General features: G+C 62.1%; 1 protein-coding gene across 6 annotated transcripts; it reads left to right on the top strand.

Annotated features, from left to right (window-relative positions):
• Nucleotides 1–234: 234 nt before the first annotated feature.
• On the top strand, nucleotides 235–21,141 carry PIK3R6 (phosphoinositide-3-kinase regulatory subunit 6). Of its 6 annotated transcripts, none has more exons than XM_064728677.1 (20): nucleotides 235–584; nucleotides 7,355–7,432; nucleotides 9,328–9,411; nucleotides 9,881–9,972; nucleotides 10,226–10,294; nucleotides 10,676–10,808; nucleotides 11,620–11,689; nucleotides 12,030–12,213; nucleotides 12,906–13,047; nucleotides 13,324–13,410; nucleotides 13,955–14,375; nucleotides 14,974–15,070; nucleotides 15,326–15,442; nucleotides 15,977–16,078; nucleotides 17,322–17,412; nucleotides 18,039–18,109; nucleotides 18,371–18,461; nucleotides 18,850–18,920; nucleotides 19,400–19,512; nucleotides 20,098–21,141. In XM_064728677.1, exons 2-20 carry the CDS (start codon nucleotides 7,420–7,422, stop codon nucleotides 20,252–20,254), a joined length of 2,205 nt encoding a protein of 734 aa, XP_064584747.1. In that variant the 5' UTR covers nucleotides 235–584; nucleotides 7,355–7,419; the 3' UTR covers nucleotides 20,255–21,141. The 6 variants fall into 6 exon arrangements, with proteins under 6 accessions (XP_064584747.1, XP_064584752.1, XP_064584748.1 ...); XM_064728678.1 differs by lacking the exon at nucleotides 235–584 and adding an exon at nucleotides 3,752–3,836; XM_064728679.1 differs by lacking the exon at nucleotides 235–584 and adding an exon at nucleotides 3,757–3,842.
• The last annotated feature ends 192 nt before the right edge of the window (nucleotides 21,142–21,333 follow it).

The following is a 21,333-nucleotide window of genomic DNA, read 5'->3' as shown; positions in this document are numbered from 1 at the left end:
CGGGCGGGAGGCGCTGCCAGGGGCACAAACACCGTGCCTGGAACGGGGAGTCCTTGGAGGGACTGCCGGTGTCCCGGGGCGACGCTGTTTGTTGGGATCTGTGGGCATCCAGGCTCCCCCTGCCTCCCTGGGCGGCAGCAGCGCCGGGACTGTCCCTGTCTGGCACGGCTGGCAGCACAGCGGGGGCTGTGCCAGGCCCGGGGCCGCTGCCAGGGGCGGTGCCAGGCCCTCAGACTCATCCCCTGGCAGCCCGACCTGCTGTCAGCGGACCGCGCCCAGGGCAGGGCTGAGCCCCGCTCGCTGCTGCCGCCCGCCCGGGGAGCGCCGGGGCAGCGAGAGGCGCTCGGGGACAGCTCCGTCACCGCGGCAGCGCTCCGCCAAAGAGGAAGTTGTCTCGAAATAACTCCGCGCTTCCCCTCCGGCCCCGCACGCTTTGAAGCGGCTGCCGAGCCCGGGAGCCGCCGGGGCTCCGCCGCCACCCCCCGCCCCTGCCCGATGTCCCCTGCTGGACCCCGCTGTGCCCCCCGCGCTGGATTGAGGGGGGGCTGCGGCTCCCTGGGCCCCCCGAGCCCGGCCTGAACAAGGTAAGAGCCCCGGAGGGAGGGAGCGGTGTCCCGGGGAAAGCTGGGGCTCAGCCTCGGCCGTGCCCCGCTGCCCTCGGGGCTGCTCCGGCACTGCCGAGGGCTCTGTCGGGGGGCTGGAACCGAGCGCTGGATGTTTGGGATTGGAACTGAGCACTGAGTGTTTGGGGACTGGCACCAGCACTGGATGTCTGGGACTGGTACTGAGTGCTGGGTGCTTGGGACTGGCACCAAGCGCTGGATGTTTGTCTGGGAACTGGGACCCAGCGCTGGATGTTTGGGGACTGGCACCAGAACTGGGTTCTTGGGACTGGCACCAAGCGCTGAATGCCAGGGCTGCCAGAACCTGGAGGGCACGGCTGGGGCAGAGCCGTTCGTTTTCTCGGGAAGGACGAGGGGAGGCAGCCGCAGTGCTGCGGGAGATGAGGGCGGTGCTGCTGGAGGAACAGGGGTGACAGCTGCCCTGCCAGCCGGGGGCATCCTGCTGGGCACGGGTTGGCCCTGGATCCTGTCCCGGGCAGGAGCCCCCGTGGCCCGGAGCGGGCACCGGGCGGGTTTTGTTTGGGGTCGCTGCTCCGCCCCGGGACAGCCCTGCACGGCCCGGCCCGGCTCGGCCTGGCTGGGTGAGTGAGTGAAGGTGTGAGTGTGTGAGTGAGTGTGTGTGTGTGTGTGTGTGAGTGAGTGAGTGTCTGTGTGAGCTCCACCCCATGCCGGGGGCTGCTGCGGCGCCAGCCCGCGCTGCTCAGCTTTGTTCTGCTCTGCTGTAAGGGACAGTCCCCTGCCCAGTGCCACCCCCGGGCTCCCTGTGCCCGCTGCCCGTGCCCGGGGCTGTGCTGGCTGTGTTGGCACGGCTGCCCGGGGGTGATGCCCATGCTGGCACAGTGATGCCCATGCTGGCACTGGCTGTGTGCGCAGTCCCGTGGCTGCCCTGGCCTCGGCCCGGCGCCTGGGCTGTCCCCGGGGGCCGAGCAGCGGTGACAGGGCAATAAAGAGCGATGGCAGCGGCGATAACGAGCACAGAGCACGGCCCCGGCCAGAAGGGAAACAAAAATCTGCGGGCTCGGGCCGAGCTGCGAACAAACGCACGTGAGCCAAGTCTGCGGCGCACAGGGCTTTGTGCTCTGCCCTGAGTGCACCCTCGGCATCCCCGGGCTGCTCAGAGCCAGCTCCCGTGGCCAGCCACCTGCTCGGAATGCTGCTCCTTTCCACAGGAGCTCTACAAGCAGAGAGATGCTGCAGGGTCTGTACTGGGCAGGGTTTGATTGAGGGGCCAGGGATGACTGAGGGGCAGGGAGCTGCTCCAGGATCTGTTCTGAGCCAGGTGTGATTGAGGGGCAGGGTGCTGTGGTTCTTCAGGCCAGGCTGGAGTTTTGGGGAGCTCACTGAAAGCAGAGGGGGCTGTTGGTGCCCGTGCCCTGTAATTAAATCCCCTTTTTGACCTCGTTATCCTGGTGCAACCCTAAACCCTCATCCCTTCCTTGCTAAGGGTTTCTCTGTGCCCTCCCTGCCCGCAGCTGTCACATCCCTCTGTGTCCCCAGGGTGCCAGGAGAGCCCCCCCAGGCCGGGCACACGGGGCTGGGTGCCACGCACAGCATGCTGGGCCCACTCTGGTCACCCTCCTCCTGTCACCCCAGGCCGTTCCTCTGTGCCCTCCCAGGTCACCACTGTGGCCACCTGAGGGCAGCTGCCAGCAGGGGCTGGGGAATGGAGAGGGCAGTGCTGTGACCCTGCACGGAGCCGGGCACTGGGACACTGCACAGAGATGTGTGACAGGGCAGGGCTGTCCCAGGGCTGGTGACAGCGCTGTCCAAAGGAGGGAATGCCCAGGGAATGGCTCTGAGGGAGGCTGGGATCAGCTGTGCCACCCACAGCCCCTCCCAGCCCAGGAAAGCAGCCTGGCCCATCTCAGGTGGGCCACGTTTGGTACCGTGAGCTCTCCCTGCCTTTAATTCCGCCTCAGGTGCTTGCTGGGCTGTTTGTGAGCACAGTCCTGGCAGTGGCTCTCAGATCACACCTATTTTTTTCCCTGTGATTGTTTTTCCAAAGTTGACTCCGGGGATGGAAAGAGATGCTAAATCTAAAAAGCTGCTGTTTCCGGAAAACTCTTTCCTTTCCTTGGGAAGAATGAAATGTGACGTTGGCAAGGAAGTCTCCAAACAGCCACTGGTGTCCAGGAAGCTGCTGGACTTGCACAGCTCCAGCAAAGGCTGGGGGCCCGTGCAGAGCTGTGGCTGGTGAGCACTCACTGCAGGGCCATTGCACTGCAGTTTCACCCCTGAGCTGGCCCCAGGATCCATCCGTGCTCCCCCCTGCACGGGCAGGACCCCCTGACAGGGCTGAGCCTTCCCCCAGGAGCCAGCAGGCAAATGGAGCCCCAAGGAGGTGCTGGAAAGCCGAGTCTGGGCTCCAGATTCTCCTCCTTGGCAGTGAGAGCCCGAGGGAGAGCATCTGCTTCCATCTCCGAGCTGGTGGGAGCAGGGCCCTGCCAGGGCTGCAGTTAAATCTGGCAATGAGAGCAGGAGGGGCTCAGGCTGGGCCCCAGTGCCCCATGTGGCACTGCCAGCTCTCCTGCAGCTCTGTCCACTCCAGCAGTGAGCCCAAAGGGGCCAGGAAGGGGCCAGGGCATCTTTCTGTGGGGCTTGGGTTTCATAGGCAAAGTTTTGCCCAGAAGCAGAACATGCTGCACGGACAGGCTTTGAGAGGAGGGGACAAACGGGACACAGCATCTGCCTCTGCTGGGGTCCCCTGCAGCTCCAGGGCTGAGGGTGTGAGGGGTGTAAGGGGTTAAGGGATCAGGGATGCTGCTGGAGCCGTTTCTCAGCGTTCAGGAGCTGCCAGCTGCAGTTTGGGGCAGCCCAGAGGATGCGATGTCAGATCCCCAGTGCAGCTTGGGGGACACGGCCCTTCAGCTGCCACATCCCATCCCATCCTATCCCATCCCCATCCCCATCCCATCCCATCCCATCCCATCCCATCCCATCCCATCCCATCCCTCCCCACCCCGCTCCAGCCGTGTCGGTTCCCGGAGCCATCCCGGGCTGGGCGGTACCGGGGCCGTGCCAGGCTGTGCCGCCGCTCTCAGAGCCAGCCTCGCCCGCAGGAGCGCGGGAGGGCGGCACGGGGGGCGGGCCGGGGCTGTCCCAGCCCTGCTGCCGTGCCGTGACGCCACCGAGCCCACGCGGGTCCGGTCGGATCGGGCTGAGCGCTGCCCGCGGCCCCCGCAGGACGCTCCGGAGCTGGAGCCGCTGCCGATGGTACCGGTGCGACCCCCCCCGGCTGGGAACGGGGCGGTGGGCAGGGCTGAGGTGGGCTGAGAGGGGACTGAGATGTGCCGGGAAGGGGCTGAGGGGCATTGGGAAGGCGCTGAGGTGTGCCGAGGAGAGGGCTGAGATGGGCTGGGAGGGGACAGAGCCGCTCTGTGCTCGTGCGAGGCGCGGCTTTCTCAGTCCCTGTCCCGGAGCTGGCAAACAGCCCCGGGATAAAGCTCAGCGTGCCCGGGCGGTGAGTTGGTAACTAAACACGGGCTGCGGGAGGCGTGGGGAGGCGCCTTTGGAGCGGATAAATAGAACGGGACAGAGCTCGGGGTGTGCTCCGCGTCCTGCTGGGGCTGCGCTGGCCCTGGGCAGGCGGGGAGGGCGACAGGGACCAGCCCGGCCCCAGGTATGGCATTTGGGGTGTGCCGGGAGCAGGGACAGGTGCCCGGACGTGCTGGAGCTTCCCAAGGCAGCCTCGTTGCTGCCAGCCCAGCTCCCAGCACCCAGGGGTTTGGGTTTTCTTCCGTGGCTTCAGCTATTTCTGCCTCTCTTCAGCTATTTCTGTGCCTCTCTATTTCTGTGTTTCACCTGGCCGGGGGTGGTTGGGGCTTAGTGATTTGCGAGTGTTGATGGTGACACAGAGAAAGAGGTTTTTGGGGAGCCACCCCACATTTCCAGGGGGCAGCCTGAGTCACCACGGTGGGGCTGGAGTGGCTTCCCTGCATGGGCAGGTCCCCATCCCTCAGGGGGGTTTCAGTCCCACCCCGAGGGCTCCCCAAGGCTGAGCTCCAGCCCCTGCCGTGGTTGGAGATGTCCCTTAGTGGGACAGGGCTGTGCTCTCCTGCAGGGATGAGCCCAGGGCTGGGTGGATCCTCCTCCCTTCAGGACACAGAGCATGGCCCCACAGGGACAGTGACCTGCTGGCTGTCCCTGCTGCTGCTGCCCAGGACCCCGCAGAAACGCCCAAAGGCCACCAGGGCGTTGTTTGAGCTGTGGAACCCACCTGGTGACAGAGCCTTTGCTGCTCGTGATCAGCCCAAGAGAAGGGAGAGGGAGCTGGGGGTGTCCCCAGCCCTGGGGTGGTGTGCCCAGCATTCAGGGTGGTGTCCTCAGTGTTCCCCCCAGCCTATAAGGATTAGGGAAGGGACAACCCTGGAGGAGGTGACAATTTCCTTGTGCACTCCTGGGCCCGGTAAATGGGATCCCTGCTTGGGAGGAAGGAGTCTCAGTGGGATGAGCAGGGGGAGGATGGAGAGGTGAGAGGAGGCAGAGGCTGGAGGATCCCAAAATGGGACAGAGCTTCACCTGGGATTGGCTGGGCTGAGGTGGAGCTCTGGTACGAACTGCTCCGACCCTAGGCTGCTGCCCTGCAGAGGAGGGGCTGAGGAGGCTTTGTGGGGTGCTCAGCACCCTGTGCTCAGCCAGGTCAGTTTGGAACAGGAGGGTTCCCTTTAACCCTGCAATTCCCTTAACTCATCAATTTATCTGCCAGGGTCAAAGGAGAGCTGCACTTTCACTGCCATGTCCTGCATTTTTAAGACTAGAGCCAGGCGTTCCCCAAAACTGCCCCAAACTCTTTGGGGAGGTAGCGTTGGGGTAATTTGGGGTTTTTGTCCCATGAATCTCAGGATTATTGAAGCCTGAAGGCAGAATTGCAACTCTTCTTCTTCTTGCCCTTCCTTTTTCATTTTTTTCCCTTCAAAAGGAATAAAATCCAGCTGATGCCATGGGTATTTTAAGAATTGCAGGGAGGAAGCGGAGATTTGCAGCTCTGCAGAGAAATGGGATGAATGCAGAGAAGGCTCCGGTCTTGCTGAGCTGGCAGACAGCAGAACACCCGGGGATGGATGAGCTCTGCCTCGTGCCTGCTGCAGGGGATGAGGGGGACGAGGGGAATGAGGACACAGAGGGCACAGAGCCCTCCTGGTGTGGGTCAGGGAACCTTCCCAGCCCTCCTGGAGCAGGGAGGGGCTCCAGGGAAAGGGGCTGAGTCCAGCAGGGGCTGGGACCAGCGCAGGGTCCATGCCCAGAATTGGGGACAGCTCCCATTCCTGGGGTCAGGGATGCTCTCAGGAGGGCTGAGGCACACAGAGAGGATGGCTGGAGAGGGGCCCTGGTGCCCAGAGCCCTTCCTGTGGGCTGGCATCATCCCTGCTGCCCTGCTGGGTCTGCAATGGGCACAGCAGGGCTGAGGGGCTGTGCCCCCACCCTGGGGAGCGCAGCAGGCAGAGAACATCCAGGGAAAAGGGGAAATTTCTGCTAGTTTGGGTTCTTTTGCTGGTCAGAAATATTCCCAGGGAAAAGGGGAAATTTCTGCTCGTTTGGGTTCTTTTGCTGGTCAGAAATATTCCCAGGGAAAAGGGGAAATTTCTGCTCGTTTGAGTTGCTGTGCTGGTCAGGAACATTCCCAGGGAACCAGGGCAATTTCTGCTCCTTTGGACTCCTGTGCTGCTCAGAAACATCCCAGGGAAAAGAGGGAATTTCTGCTCATTTGTGTTCCTGTGCTGCTCAGAAACATTCCCAGGGAAAAGAGGGAATTTCTGCTCATTTGGGTTTCTGTGTTGGTCAGGAACATCCCCATGAAACGGGGGAATTTCTGCTTGTTTGGGTTCCTGTGCTGGTCCTGGCCAGAGAGAAGCAGCGGCTGGAGCTGGCAGGACCCTGCCTGACCCCAGAGTTCCTCAGAGCCTGTTCCTGTGCCTGTCCTCTCCTCCTCCTCTCCCACAACTCCTGCCTGTCCCCCGGGCAGCGTGACTGGTTCTGAGCCTGCTGGGGACCTGTTTGATCTCTTTCTGTTGGATTTTCCCGGGACACCCAAGCACTGGGAGCAAGCCGTGCACTGAGGGCTCAGCCTCAGCTGCTCTCTGCTGCCGGGGAGCAGAAGGAGCCCCTTGGGGCAGGCAGGTGAAGCGGGGAGCGGAGTTTCTCGGGCTCACGTTGCTCTTGGCTAAATTTGGAAGCTGTGGGAGGCCGGCAGCGCCCGCCCCCGCAGCGCCAGGAGGATGCGGATGTGGGGAGCCACCGACACCTTGGGCCGCACGCAGCGAGCGGCTGCTTCCTCCGGCAGCGCCCAGAGGAGCCGGGGCAGCGAAGGGGTGTCCGAGCTCCGGGGGGCTCCAGGGGTCTCTGAGCTCCGGGGAGCTCCGAACTCCGGGGGTCTCCCAGTTCCGGGGGGCTCCGAGCTCTGGGGTGCTCCGGGGGTCTCACAGCTCCGGGGGTCTCAAAGCTCTGGTGGTCTCAAAGCTCCGGGGGTCTCACAGCTCCGGCGAGCGCCGTGCTCACCCAGCAGCTCCAGCCCCGGGACTGGCAGTGCCAGCATCCCCGAGCTGGGGATTCTCCCCCAAACACCGCCCGTGCTCCCCTCGGGCTCTGTCCTGGTCCCAGGGGGTCCCATGGGGTCCCAGGGGGTCCCAGGGAGTTCCACGGGGTCCCAGGGGGTCCCGGCCGCTTCGTGCTGCCCCGGTTCACCCTGAGCCCGCTCTGCACCCGCCTGAGCCCGCTGTTGCCGTTCCCTGCAGGGCCATGCCCCAGCGCCGTGAGCAGCCCCGCGCTGGTGCCCCAGGAGCCGCAGCCCGGCCCGGCCATGGACAGCTCAGGTGGGTGATGCTGAGCCCCGGGCGGGGAGGGGGAGCCGGGGAATCCCCCTCAGCCACCCCTTACACCCCTGTCCTCTGTTCAAACACCGGGTGCTGCCCAAGGTGCTGCCGGGTGCTGCTGGAAGGTGGGAAATGAGCACAGAGCAGCGCAGGGGCACTCACAGCTGACAAAACATTTGAGTTTTAAAGTAGTTCATTTTATAGTAGTATGTTTTATTTTAATTTCTTTATTTGATAGTAGTAATTTTTTATTTTATAGTGGTATATTTAATTATGATTTTTGTTTTATATTTTATAGTGGTATATTTTATTAGAATATATATTTTTATTTTATAGCAGTAGATTTTATTATTTTTATTTTATAGTATTATATTTTAGCATTATTATTCTTTTTTATTTTATAGTAATATATTTTATTATTATTCTTTTTTATTTTATAATAGTAAATTTTTAAATTATTATTGTTATTTAATTTTATAGTAGTATATTTTAGAGTTTTTTATTTTATAGTAGTATATTTTATTTTTTATTTTATAGTACTATTTTTTTTTGTCTGTGTGTGTGTATTCCAGTCCATTCCCCCATGTTTCATTTTCGTGCTGTTTCAGAGGTGCTGTTGATCTCCCAGGGTCAGGATGTCAATGCTGAAAGGTTTTATTCCATTTCCAAGCCCCTGCTCTTTGTTGCTGGGTTTATTTTTTGCTGTTTTTAGATCAAAGTGCCTCTTGTTTGTGCTGGGTCGGACTCTTTGCTGTGCCCCGTGAGGGACCCTCAGCGCTGGGGCTGCTTTGATGAGCAGGAGAGGCCCGGGCTGAGAGCGGAGCTCAGGAAAAGCCTCCCCTGGTTACAAACACTCACAAAGGAAAAGAGCAGCACATTTCAAACAGCCCTTTGAGGCGGAATTCCCAAACCAATAAACAGGAGAGGGACATGGGGAGCTTCCCAAAATCCCTGAGGGGAAACCAAGGGTGAGGAAAGAGCAGTTTCTGACACATCTCTCCAATGACACCTCCTAAACGAGACAAACGCAGAGTCCTGGGGGTGTTTTGGTGCCGTGGCAGGGATGGGGCTCCCTGTGCACACACAGACCCGACCTCAGCAGGGCAGCACTGCTGGCCCTGAGCCTGGGGCTGTGCCCCACCACAGCCCCGAAGTCATTCCGAGGCTCTGCTGCTGGAAAGGCAGCAGAGCCTGCATCCAAAGGGGCATTTCTGAACAGTTCACACTTATCTGTGAGCCAAAAGTGAGATTATGGCCAAATGTTTATCTCTCTCTGCTTCGCAAGATGGCTGAGGGATCTAACAGAGAGCCTGCAGGAATTTGGGGCATCAAGTTCAGCACAGCCAGCCTAGCTGGGAGCTGCAGGCTGGACCTGTGCTTGCTCACAGAATGGGACGAAGAAGTCAGTTATTTCATTAACCACATGTATCAGGCAGTGATATCACCTTTAAGGTGATATAATGAAGAGAAAGTTCAGCTTTTTATCCTCTGCAAGCCTGTAAAGAGGAGCAGGCTGCCAGGAGAAGGTCTGGAAGGCAGAGTGAAAGAGGCCGGAGTGAGACAGGCAGGCAGAACCTCCCAGGCTGGGTGACTCTTCCGGAGTACTCTGTCACTCTGTGGCACTCTGTGTCATTCTGTGGTACTCTGGGTCACTCTGTGGCACCTCCCGACCCGCTCCAGCAGCCCTGGGCACAGCTCTGCAGTTTCCATCACAGCTCTGAGGGCTCGGAGGGCTCTGATGCCTTGGGGAGGGCTCTGTCCGGGCTCTGTCCGGGGTCTGTGCGGGCTCTGTGCGAGCTGTTCCCGGGGCTCTGTCCGGGCTCTATCCCGGCTCTGTCTGGGCTGTCCCCACCCCGGGGGTGCTGTCCCTGCTCAGGTGTCGCTGTCCCCTGCAGAGCTGGAGTCAGACATCCTGCGGCGGGTGCGGACGCTGCTGCGGGAGCTGGACGGGCACCACCCGTCCTGCCAGAGTGACCGAGGTGAGCACTGCCCATGCCCGGGCACAGCGGGTACAGCGGGCACCGCCTGCCCCAGCCCCGCTCCTGCCCCAGCCCCGCTCCTGCCCCAGCCCCGCTCCTGCCCCAGCCCCGCTCCTGCCCCGGCCCCGCTCCTGCCCGGCCCCGCTCCTCCCGCTGCCCGCGGGGACCTGGGGACTGACTCCGCTCACCCGCCCTGCCGAGCCCTCTGCGGGAGGGGCCAATCTTTCATCAGCTGCATCCGTGCCCCAGCAGCGTCTGCCACCCTGGGGACACCCTGTGTGACTGTCACCCCTGCAGAGTCCCAGCATTGTCACCCTGAGGACACGCTGTGTGACACCCCCTGAACATCCCCAGCAGCGTCTGTCACCCTGTGTCACCCTGTGCCACCTTGTGTGATATCCCCTGCACACCCTGTGTCACCCGGTGTGATCGTCACCCTTGCAGTCCCACCCCGTCTGTCCCCCCCCAGGAATGCTGCGCTGGACCCTGCACAAGAGAATGGACCAGAACCCCAGAACCAGCTGTGTCCTGGTCAGCATCCTGGTGAAGGAGCTGGAGAGGGTGAGTGCCACCCCAGGGAGGGGACAGTGCCACCCCAGAGAGGGGACAGTGCCACCCCAGGAGGGGACAGTGCCACCCCAGGGAGGGGACAGTGCCACCCCAGGAAGGGACAGTGCCACCCCAGGGAGGGGACAGTGCCACTCCGGGGAGGGGACAGTGCCACCCCAGAGAGCCTGGCCCACGCCGGGGGCTCTGGGGCTGCTCTGCCCAGCGCAGTGAGCTGACCGTGCCTGCGCTGCCTCTGCTCCCACAGGCAGAGCGAGGGGACCTGCGGCACTACATCATCCCCCTGCTGCACACGCTGATGTACACCTTGATCCAGGTGAGGGAACAGGCTGGGGCAGCACCCGGGGACATCAGGGCACAGGAGAGGCCACCTGGAGCCACTCAGAGCCAGCAGAGCCCTGGGACTGCCCTGGGCGGGATCAGCTGGGCATCTCCCGCGTCCCTGTGGCACAGGGAGTGCCAGGCTCTGCCTTGCAGTGCCTGCAGGAAGCCACAACCTGGCAAAGCAAATGTGTGCCCAGGCTCCAGTGGGCATTGCTGGAGGCTCCCAAACCCCTGCAGGGCCTGATTCTGCCCCACGTTTTACATTTAAATCCAGAATGAATTCTGTGCAGTGAGTTTGGTGCCTTCCCAGCCCGGGGGCTGTGCTGAGGCAGATTCAGGGGTCACTGCCTGTCACCTCCCTGTGCCCCTGCAGGCTCCCTGCATCCCTGACGAGCTCTGTGCCAGGGTTTATGACTTCTGCAAGAGACTGCTGACCCTGCCCAAGCCCTTCTGCACCATCGGGCTGGACTATGCCAGCAGGCTGCAGCTGGAGAGGGCAGCCCCAGGTAAGGGTGGCTGGCAGGGCTGATCAGCTCTAAAGCAGCCCGTGGGCACTGAGGTGTCACTGGGGCTGCAGGGAACACCTGGTTTCTTTTTCCCTGTGTTCTTTTTCTCTGTTCTCATTAAAGCTCCTCCAGTTCAGGTTTTCTTTGATAGGAGCCTTTCAAACAATCCTTTAGAGCAGAGCATGTGCAGACATCCTGTGAGGGGCAGGGGAAGCAGGAGGAACCTGCTGGGGAGTTTTGGTGCCATTATGGGGAGCCTCAGCCCCCCACAGCAGCCCCAGCTCTCCTCCCCAGCACTGCTTTGGCTCCAAGGGGCACCTTTGTGTCCCCTGAGCTTGGGTGCAGGGGTGGCTCAGGGTGCACAGGGGGGATCTCCAGCAGGGCTCCCCTGGGCCAGCACGGGGGTCCCAGGGGGATTGTCCCCAAGCCAGGGCAGGGCAGGGCAGTGCCTCTCTCCTGATTCAGAGTCGCCTGGTGCTCCTCAGATGTCCCCAGACACCGTCCCCACGCGGCCCTGGGGACAGAGCTCTCCCTCCTGCCTGCACCTCCGCTCCCGAGCTCATAGTGCCCCAAACAAAGGAAGGGAAACACAGGAAATCACCCGGAACACACGGGGGTTTCTTTTTCGGGAGCCTGGGCTATCTTTGTCCCGGGCTGTTTTTAGCTCTGGCCCAGCTCTTGGCTGTTTGAGCTGAGCTCAGCGGGTGTTCCCCGCCTTGGCAGAGCCTCCTCAGGCTGCGGAACCGGGAGCGGCCCGGGCTGGCTGCCCGAGCGCTGTGCTGCTCCTACCGAGTGTGTCTGTGCTTCGCAGGGACCCTGTACCAAAGGATGGTCATCTCCGAGCAGAGCCTGCACAGCGCTGCCTTCCCCTGCCAGGAGAGGTGAGTGCTGCCCTGGGGTGGGCTGTGAGTGCTGCCCCTTGGAAGGGGCTGTGCTGTCATTTCGGGGTCTCTCAGGTAGCCCCGTCCTTTCCCAGCACTCTTGGTTGGAACAGACAGCCTGGGGCTGAGCCTCGTGGCCTTGGGGACACTGGGATTGCATCAGGGGGACACATTCTGCTGTGTCCCGATTATTCTGGGAGGCAGGGAGCTGTCCTCGGGGGGCACACAGGGTGGAGAAGGGGAACAGCCACAATGGAAAAAGTGAGATGTGAGATGGGAGCTGCTCCTGCCAGCCCTGGGGCCTCTGATGTGAGGCTGCATCTCCCCCCTTCCCCCGCAGGATTTTCATCTTTGCTGACCCCGAGCTGCTGCCCGAAGCCATCTGCAGGGCTCTGGCCATGGACACCGAGGCTGCCCAGGTGTCGCAGAGCCCGCGGGGCTGCATGAGCTGCGTGGTTACCCACGCCCTGCAGGCGGCCCTGGGGGACACCTGCGACACCCCCGGCCTCTGGGCCCGCCTCCAGGTACTGCAGCAGCTCCTCCCCTGATCCCCTGCTCCCCTGCTCCTGCTCTGCACACCCTGGAGATGCAAAAGGTGTTTTGGCAAGTGGAGAAACCTCCAGCTCCCCAGTGCTGGTGGCAGCCCCAGAGCTGAGCTCAGACACCCTTCGGATGGAAAGCAGCAGAGCCAGAGGTGGAACCTTCAGTCTTAGTGCTGGTTTTGCCCAGCAAGGCTGAGACAGAGACTCTGTCAGCTCCTCTGGGAGCCCTGGGCACTGCAGGAACCTCTCAGGGGAAAGGTTTCAGTCAATCTTCTGCAAACCTTCCTGGAAGGAGCTGTGGGGCTGCAGTGGCACCAAAGTTTGCCTCAGAAACTGCAGGGGCTCTCAGCAATTTCCCCTCCAAGGTCACCTTCGTGTGCCTGCTGTCCCCATGTCCCGAGGGTCACCCCAAGTGCCAGCACTGCTGAGGATGCCCCAGGTGCCCTTCAGCTGCCAAGCTGCTCCCAAAGGAGCTGTGAGTAGCCAGCACAGCCAGCGTCTCTGCTGGGGACAGGAGGACATTGGTATCCCCCAGGGATCAGTTTCTGCAGGACTCATTTGCTCTCCCTGCAGGAATCACTCTCTGCAGGACCCGTTTGCTCTCCCTGGCCCTCCCGCTGCCCTGCCCGAGGACCATTCCCGTTTCCAGGCGCTCACAGCCCCTGTCCCCACAGGCCCTGCCCCCGGGGGACCTGGAGCACTGGTTCCAGCAGGTGGTGGCGGCCGTGGAGGGCAGCGAGGGGGGCTCGGAGCGGGGCCAGCACACGGCGCGGCTGGAGAGGATCTACCACGGCTTTATGGGCTCCTCTCCTGCAGGTGAGCCCAGGCAGACATTCCCACAGGACGGGGAGCCCTGGTGTCCCCTGTGTCCCTGTGTCACTCCTGCCCGTGGCCCAGTTTCCATTTCTCCCTCCCAGTATTGCTGCAGACACTCGGTGATGGCTCTGTGAGAGCAGGGCCCCCCAGCCTCACATCTGGCCTCACCCCAGGAGCTCTGGGCTGGGAGAGCCCCAGGGCTGCCCCAGCCAGCGCTCAGCACTGGGGCTCGTGCTCCTGTGTGGGGAAATGCCCCAAGCATCCTTGTTTTCCCAGGGAATGATCCCCAGGAAGGGCTGCAGGGCACCCCTCTACCCAGCCCCAACATCAGCTTCCACCTGTGGACAGAGGATGAGCAGCTCTGTGAGTGCCCCGGGGGTGCTGGGTGGCTCTGAGCCTGGGGGTCCTGTCCCAGAGGGGTCACTGAGCCCTGACCCTTGGGCAGGGAATTGGGGCACCACTGTGCCAGGGCCAGACTCGTGGAGATGGGTCTGCCTGCCCCAGGCCTCCTTCTGGGTGAGGAGGGGGAAGGAGCTGGGCTGCTGCAGGAGGTGCCCATAGCACCTCTGGGTGCCCCTGGTAGTGCCCATAGCACCTCTGGGTGCCCCGGCAGTGCCCAAGGCGATGCTGGATGGAGCTCTGAGCAGCCTGCTCTGGTGAAAGGGGTCCCTGCCATGGCAAGGTTGGGAATGAGGATGATCCCCAAGGTCCCCTCCAACCCGAACCAGTCTGGGCTTCTGGGGCTGAAGCAGCACCAAGATTTCTCAATGGGAGGTGGGGCTGAGAACTGGCTGCCCTCGGAGCCCTCAGCTCTGCGGGTTCCCTGAGGAGAGGGAAACTGTGCCCCTCTGTGCCCCCCTGGGCCCCCCTGTGCCCCTGTCCCCGCTCAGGCTCCCTGTGCCCGCAGGGAAGGAGCTGGTGCTGTTCCTGCGGCCGCTGTCGCAGAGCTGCGAGCCCGAGTGCCTGGGGCAGGAGCTGGAGCCCCTGGAGATGCCGGACCCGCTCCCGGGCTGCGGCTGCTGCGGCCAGAGCCGCTTCTCGGTGCTGTCCACGGACAGCGGCATCGAGCGGGACCTGCCCGCGCCGGAGGAGCCGTGCGAACGCTCCCGGCTGCACAGGAAGGGCGGCATCAAGAAGAAGCCGTCCCCCCTGGACAGCGTGGCCCTGCTGCAGGCCGGCGGCGGGAAGGCCCCCGGGAAGCCCCCCGGGAGGGCGGGGGTGCCCCCCGAGCCCGCGGCCCCGCTGCAGAGGCTGCACACCGCCCGCGTGGTGCTGCTGGGCGACGATCGCGTCCTGGGCCGCCTGGCACAAGCCTTCCTCTCGCTCAGGTACTGCGGGCTCGGGGGGACGGCAGCACAGCGGGGCTTTGGGCTGTGGGAGCAGCTGCCGGGGGCTGGGGGCGGGCTGGGGCTGGGGCTGTGGGAGCAGCCGGGGGGCTGGGGGCGGGCTGGGGCTGGGGCTTGGGCTCGGCGGTGCCCGGGGCGGGCTCTGATCCCGTGTGCGGCTCCCAAACGCACCCGGCTGTCCCCGGCGGCTCTCGGGGCCCAGGTGATGCACACAGCGTGTCCTCCCCTCTGTCCGGGGCTCGGTTAAACGAGCAACAAACGAGGCAAGGTGTTTTCCTGTGCCAAACGGAAAAATCCCACAGAGAAGCTGTTTCCCAGCTGGCTGTCCTCAGCTAGGGTGAGGTGGGTGACAGTGTGGGCAGCCTCGGAGCAGAGCTGGGTGCACAGGGACACCAGGCCCTGATAAAAACTCCTCCCCATCATCTCCCCTTGCTTGACCTGGGAGCCCAGGGCACATCCCGGGGAAGGAGGCAGCGAGGGGCGCAGGTGGCAGAGCAGCCGCCGTGTCCTGGCACTGCCCGGCCGTGCCCAGGTGCCACCTTCTGCCCCTGCCCTCGGGACATCTCCGTTCGCGTTTCAGGAAGCGAGAAGCCCGCAGAGTGTTCCTGACGCCCCGGCTGGACCTGCAGTTCTACCACATCCCCGTGGTGCCGGGGCAGCCCCAGCCCTCGGCGGCTGTGAGTGCCGGGGGAGAGCAGGGATCGGGAATTCCTGTCTGTCCGGGGGTGGGATCGGGAATTCCTGTCTGTCCGGGGAGAGCAGGGATCGGGAATTCCTGTCTGTCCGGGGGTGGGATCGGGAATTCCTGTCTGTCCGGGGAGAGCAGGGATCGGGAATTCCTGTCTGTCCGGGGGTGGGATCGGGAATTCCTGTCTGTCCGGGGTCCCAGGCTATGGCTGTTGGCTGTGGCTGTGAGCTGCATTTCCCCACAGGAACACACTGACCCTGAGGAGCTGTGTGAGGTGGCCGGGTACCTGGGCAGGGCTGACCCCTGGTACGAGAGCAACATCAGCACCCTGGGCCACATGATCCCCAAGCTGGCCACCATGGTAGGAGGAAAACCTTCCCACGTCCTGAAAACACCTGCAGCCCCTGGGGAGGGCTCTGTGCCCTGCAGGGCTCTCCATCCCCAGATATTTCTCAAACCCTCCCCGGGCCCTGCAGGGCTCTCCATCCCCAGAGAGATTTCCTCTCCAAACCCTCCTCAGGCCCAGCAGGGCTCTCCACCCCAGGCAGAGATTTCCCCTCCAAACCCTCCCTAGGACGTGCCCGTGTCTGACACTGCCCCAGCCCACAAAAGCCATTTGCTGTGGTGGGGTTTTTTGATCAGGGGACAGGAAATGGCAGATTTCAAGAAAGAAACCTTGTGCTGAAATCCCCCCAGCTGTCATTTCCCGGCAGTTTGAGCCGCCTCTGCCAGCCCGCACAGAAAGGGCTGCGAGGGGGGCGCAGCTCCCACTCCCTGTGAGTGGCAGGGCCAGAGGACAGCTCATCCCTCCCTCGGTGCCCAGGAGGGTGTGAGGCCTCGTGGCAGGGTTTCTGAGAAGTGGCAGGGCTGAGCCAGCCTGTGGTTTGTCCCCCAGCCCAGCAGGGCCCTGGTGACCGACCCGTTCCTCACCGACGTCATCGCCTACTACGCCCGCATGGGCACGCAGCCCGTCTGCTTCCAGGTGCACTCTGTCAAGGTGGGTGGCACAGCTGGCACAGCCTGGCCTCCAGCAGCCCTGCGGGGGCTGGCAGAGCTGGGCAGAGCCAGAGGGGGCTCCCAGCAGATCCCAGCCTGGGTCCCCATTCCCCAGCCCGTGACCCTGGAGCTCAGCTCAGCTGATCCCAGATTGATCCCCATTCCCCAGCCCGTGACCCTGGAGCTCAGCTGAGCCAGTGCCCCTGGCAGGGCCATTTGGGGATCTCAGCCCAGCAAAGGGAGCCTTGAAATCCCCCCCAGGGCTCGGGGTGCTCAGGAGCCCTGTTCCTGCTGCTCTGAGTGCTGGGAGCAAGCAGGGCTCTGCTGTGCCAGCACCCCCTGTACCTGCAGGGGCTTTGCAGGGCTTCCTGCAGCACCCTTTGATGGATTTCCTGCCAGCTTTGCTCTGAGGTGCTATCAGAGCAAGGGTTGGCATTTGATAGAAGAGCAAAGTGCTAAATTTGACCATACAACATTAACCCTTCCCTCCCTGCTCCTCTGGCAGCCCCTCCAAAGCTCAGGCACAGAGCTCCTTTTATCTGCTCACTGTGGCACCTATTGCAGAGTGGCTGGGACGGGATCTCCAGGACCTGCTCTGCACATCCTACCCAGTTCAGGCCCGTGAAAAGGAAATAATCCCCAGGGTTTGGGTGAGCTGGCACTGAGGTTGGGTCAGAGAGGAACAGCGTCCCCTGAAGCTCAGCAGCGGCTCAGCCTGGCCAGGGCAATGGGAGTGACTCATCTCCGAGGGCACAGTGACATCCAGTGGCAGGGGACACTGCCCGTGGCTGGGCTGGCCAGGTCCCCGTGCCTCTGGCCAGGCTCCCCACCCTCCTGGAGCTCAGGAAACGGAGCCAGGGCAGCTCCTCACACCACAGGGACCCTGAGAACCAGGGTCAGCTCCCAGCCCCCCGGGGCTGCTCTGGAGAGGCTGTCCAGGGTACAAGCCTCGTGTGACACCTCAGGGTGACAGAGGAGATGTCGCCAGGGGCGTTCCTGTCAGGGCTGTGTCTCTCAGGGATGTTCCTGTCAGGGATGTGTCCCTCAGGGCTGTTCCTGTAAGGGATGTGGAGGAACATCCCTGAGATGTTCGTGAGCATCCTCTCAGGGCTGTTGCTCCCAGGGATGTTACTCCCAGAGCTCCTCGCAGGGCTGTGTCTCTCAGGGCTGTTCCTCCCAGGGCTGTTCCTGTCAGAGATGTTCCTGCTAGGATTGTGTCTCTCAGGGCTGTCCCTCTCTTCCAGGTGCTGTTCCAGGACCCAGCCCAGGAGCCAGCTGAGGACGTGTTCCTGACGGAGCTGCTGACCCAGGTGCAGGACAGCCCCTCCCACAGAGGTGTGTGTGTCCCACCAGCCTGGACAGGGCTTCTGCCATGCCCAGGGCCCCCCTCAGCCTGCAGAGCTCCAGGCCGTGGGCAGCACTCCTTGTTCCTGGCCAGGCCTCCCTGACCACCTCCACCAGGAGATCAGGCTGATGTGAGCCCTGGTGGCCGCTGGCTCCTGGCCCAGCCAGGGTTTGCAGTCTGAGCCTCTGGTCGGCTCCAGGGCACTCGGGAACTGGACCTGAGCCCTGATTTAGTTGAGGAAACAAGCCGGGATTCACAGCCAGATGTTTTCCTGTTAGAAACTCAGCTCCTCCAGCTGCCAGGGATGGAGCAGGAGTGCTTGGAGGCTGTGCCAGCAGTGCCACACTGAGTTCCAGCAGTGCCATCCAGCCCCTCTGTCAGTGCACTCTGGTGCCCAATCCAGGGGATGTTTGTCACTGAGGCTGGCACAGAGCCTGCAGTGAGCCTGTCCCACTGGCACAGAGCCCCAGCTGCCAAGGCAGGGACAGAAGGGACAGACTGTGACAGGAGGCCATGGTGGGACACTGGGGGGCTCAGCCCAATGGAGATCCCTCTCTGCTGAGCACAGACAGGTGAGAGGAGGGAGATCCAACCCAGCCTGGTTCCCTCCTGGCAGAGCTGAGCACGACCAAGAGGAAAAGCACCCTGGATGGGCCTGGCATGGACCTCACAGTGACCTGCAGGAGGGTGAGTGGGGCCCCTGCACCCCCAATCTCTGCTCCAGCAGGGCACACATCTCCTAAAAGGGCACTGACCCTCCCTCCTTCCTCTGGAGCTGCTGTCTAGGCAAGGACCGGGGGCTGTGCTGGACCTGTGAGCTCCGCTGTGCTTGTGACAGGCTGTGCCCAGCCCTGCCAGGGCACTGCCAGGGCATTGATTGCCAGGGCACTGCCAGGGCATTGTCAGGACATTTCCAGGGCACTGCCAGGGCTCTCCCCTTGCCCGCAGGTCGTGCTCAGTGAGCGGCAGAAGGAGCTGGCGCTGTCCCTGCGCTCCACGGGCCTGCTGATGAAAGCCATCCCTGCCGAGGAGGCTGCAGGTGGGTTCTTCCTCCTTTCTGGGGTTCCTGGTGCTCAGGGCAGTGAATCTGCCCACAGCCCTTGGTGCCAGCTGTGTCTGGGCTCTGGGGTGGAACCAGTGACAGGAATATTGCTGTCCCCACAGTCTGGTTGGGGTTTTCTCAGGAATGACGTGTCTGAGGCTCAGACAGGGTTCCAGCATGTTCCCTCTGCTCCAGTCTTCCTCTTCCAGCTGCCCCTTAGCACTGGGCCAGCTTTCCACCCTGAGCACGACCCCACACAGTTCCCATGCCCTTGGAGCCTGCTGCAGTCCTGTGTGTCCATAGTGCACCCAAATGTGGGGCAGGGCCCCCAGAGCTGAGCTGAGGCTGTGCCCTGGCCCCAGCCCAACCTCTGCTTCTGTCCCAGGCCAGGGCTGCCTCACTGTGACCATCACTGAAATCATCAGGACCAGCAACTTGGCAGGACGCTCGTTCTCAGTGAGTACCTGTGGGATCCTCAGGGCCAGACTCCCCTCAACAGCAGGGAAAGGGGCAACCCTGTGGGGAGGAGAGGGCTTTGGGACCACCCTGCAATTATTTTCTGTGGGAAAGTCTGGATGTTTAAGCCAAAGCTCCAGACACCCTGGGTGCCCTCCCTGCTGGTCAGTGCCATGCATGCTGGTCACTCTCATCCGTGCTGGTCACTGCTATCCCTGCTGGTCAGTGCCATCCATGCTGGTCACTCTCATCCATGCTGGTCACTGCTATCCCTGCTGGTCAGTGCCATCCCTGCTGGTCACTCTCATCCCTGCTGGTCAGTGCCAGGTTCTGAATCCAGACAAAGGATTCTCTCTGTGTCACATCTGAGGCTAAAGAAGAAAACCAGAGCAATGCCATTGTCTGTCCCTGTCACACCAGCACGCAGCCCAGGGAGGGCAGGGACACCCTCACAGGCTCTCCCTGCTGTCCCCATGCAGGCTGTGGCACACAGGTTCAGAACTCGCAGCATCAAGGTCAGGAGCTCCGAGCAGAGACCCTTTACTGTGCGGCTGGACAAGGACAGCAGGAGAACCTACAGGGACGTGGTCGGGTGAGAATCCTGGCTCTGCACATCTCCTGCCTCCCCTCGGTCAGGGAGCCCTGGTCCTCACCCCTGACAAAGCCCCATTCCTTCTCCAGGGACAGCAGGGACACAGGGGCTCTCCTACATTTGTGTTTTGGGAGGTGGTGTGAGGAATAATGTGTCCTTTACACAAAAGGTGCTGTCGTTGAGGCAGGAGAAAAGCAGGCACTGCTAGGGCCATGCAGAGCTCAGATCTCCTGAGCTATGAATGTATCAGGATGCTGATGCTCCCTGCACTGCCTGCATCCCCCCCGGGCTCTCCGGCAGGGGGGGAGAGCACCCAGCCCTGCGGCCATGGCTGGGCTGATGGGCCTGGGCAGCTGCAGGGACACGGGCTGTGCTCAGGGTTCAGGGCCCAGCCAACACAAACTGTGAATGCCTGAGTCTCACTGGGCTCAGGAGCTCGGGGCGTGTCAGACACTGGCACCCAGCAGCCCATCTCTGCAGTCAGCCCCAGCTGCAGAGAGCACAAATGCAGCTGTGGCTGGCAGGGGCAGAGCTGGGCTTTGCTCACAGATCCCATCACAGGAAATGTGCTCTGTGCCCTTCCAGCCTGGAGGTGTCTCCCTGCCTCGAGCCCAGCTACTGCCTGCAGAAGACAAGGACCACGAAATGCAGCCCTGAGGAAACAGAGGACGTGGGGCTGGTGAAATACCTGCCCAAGTCTCTGCTGCTGCCCATCAACACTTTTGCAGGAGTCATCCCCTGAAGGGGACAGGAAAAGGTGCTGTGGGTTACAATGTGGCCCCAGTTATGGGGAGAGAAAACACTCTGAAAGCCACCAGGGGGGACTTTACATGGCAATGCTGGGGAAAGCAGAGGTAATGGGCTCGGAGGGAACAGCCCTGCACTGTGACATGTGTGACAATTGCTGACAACCCGTGCCAAGGGCACAGCCCTGCTGGTAACAGTGTGACAGTGTGACAATGGCCCCATGCCCCTGCCAAGGGCACAGCCCTGCCCTGTGACAGTGTGACAATGGCCCCATGCCTCTGCCAAAGGAACAACCATGCCCTGTGACATGTGTGACAATGCCAAGGGCACAGCCATGCCACAGGACTGAGCTTTCACCTTTTGCATAGGTCAGGGAAAAGCTCAGAGCTCTCCATTCAGGAAGAACAAGGCAGATCCGTGGGAGGTGGTGTTGTCTGTCCTGGGGAGCCCAGGGCAGCTGGCAGCAGCAATGTTACCTTTGGAGATGTCTCACAGCCCAGCAGGGCTCAGGTTTTCACCTCGCAAGCTCTGTGTGCCAGTCTGGGGCATCAAACATTGTGCCTCGGTGGAAGCTGAGGAGCAGCAGGAGCTCTTGGGCGCCTCAGGAAACCTCTGCACGAGCAGCTGCTGTTTTTGGGATCGTGTGGGCTTTAAGGGGTGACCCCTCTGCACCCCTCTGCCTCCTCACGGCTTCCCTGTGGGGTTTGCACACACAGAGAAAAGGCTCAGAAAGCTAAAAGGCTTGGAGCTGGGCTGGGGTCAGAATTTGTTCTGTATAGCTGTAATTTATGTACATGGATGATAAATTATTTGTATAGGTGTCATGGATGACTTGCACAGGAGGGTGCAATCCTTTTAGTGCCAATTGGAAGAAATAAAGACAAACCCCAGCTGAAGCTGCCATTGGTGGTTGTTGTGTGTTTGCACATGGCTGGGCTGCACATGGCTCCTGTGGCTCCCGTCCGTGTCCCCCGCGCCCCGGCGGGCCGGGAGGAGGGCGAGCCCCGGGCAGGGCCCCTCCGAGCCCAGCGGAACCGCGGCTGCCACTCCCCGGCCTGTGCGGGGCCCTGGGGC

The sequence above is a fragment of the Zonotrichia leucophrys genome, chromosome 18 (genome assembly GCF_028769735.1).
Source record: "Zonotrichia leucophrys gambelii isolate GWCS_2022_RI chromosome 18, RI_Zleu_2.0, whole genome shotgun sequence".
In the NCBI taxonomy this organism is placed as follows: Eukaryota; Metazoa; Chordata; class Aves; order Passeriformes; family Passerellidae; genus Zonotrichia; species Zonotrichia leucophrys.
Note: the sequence above shows the minus strand (reverse complement) of the source record. Positions and strands in the feature narration are given on the sequence as shown.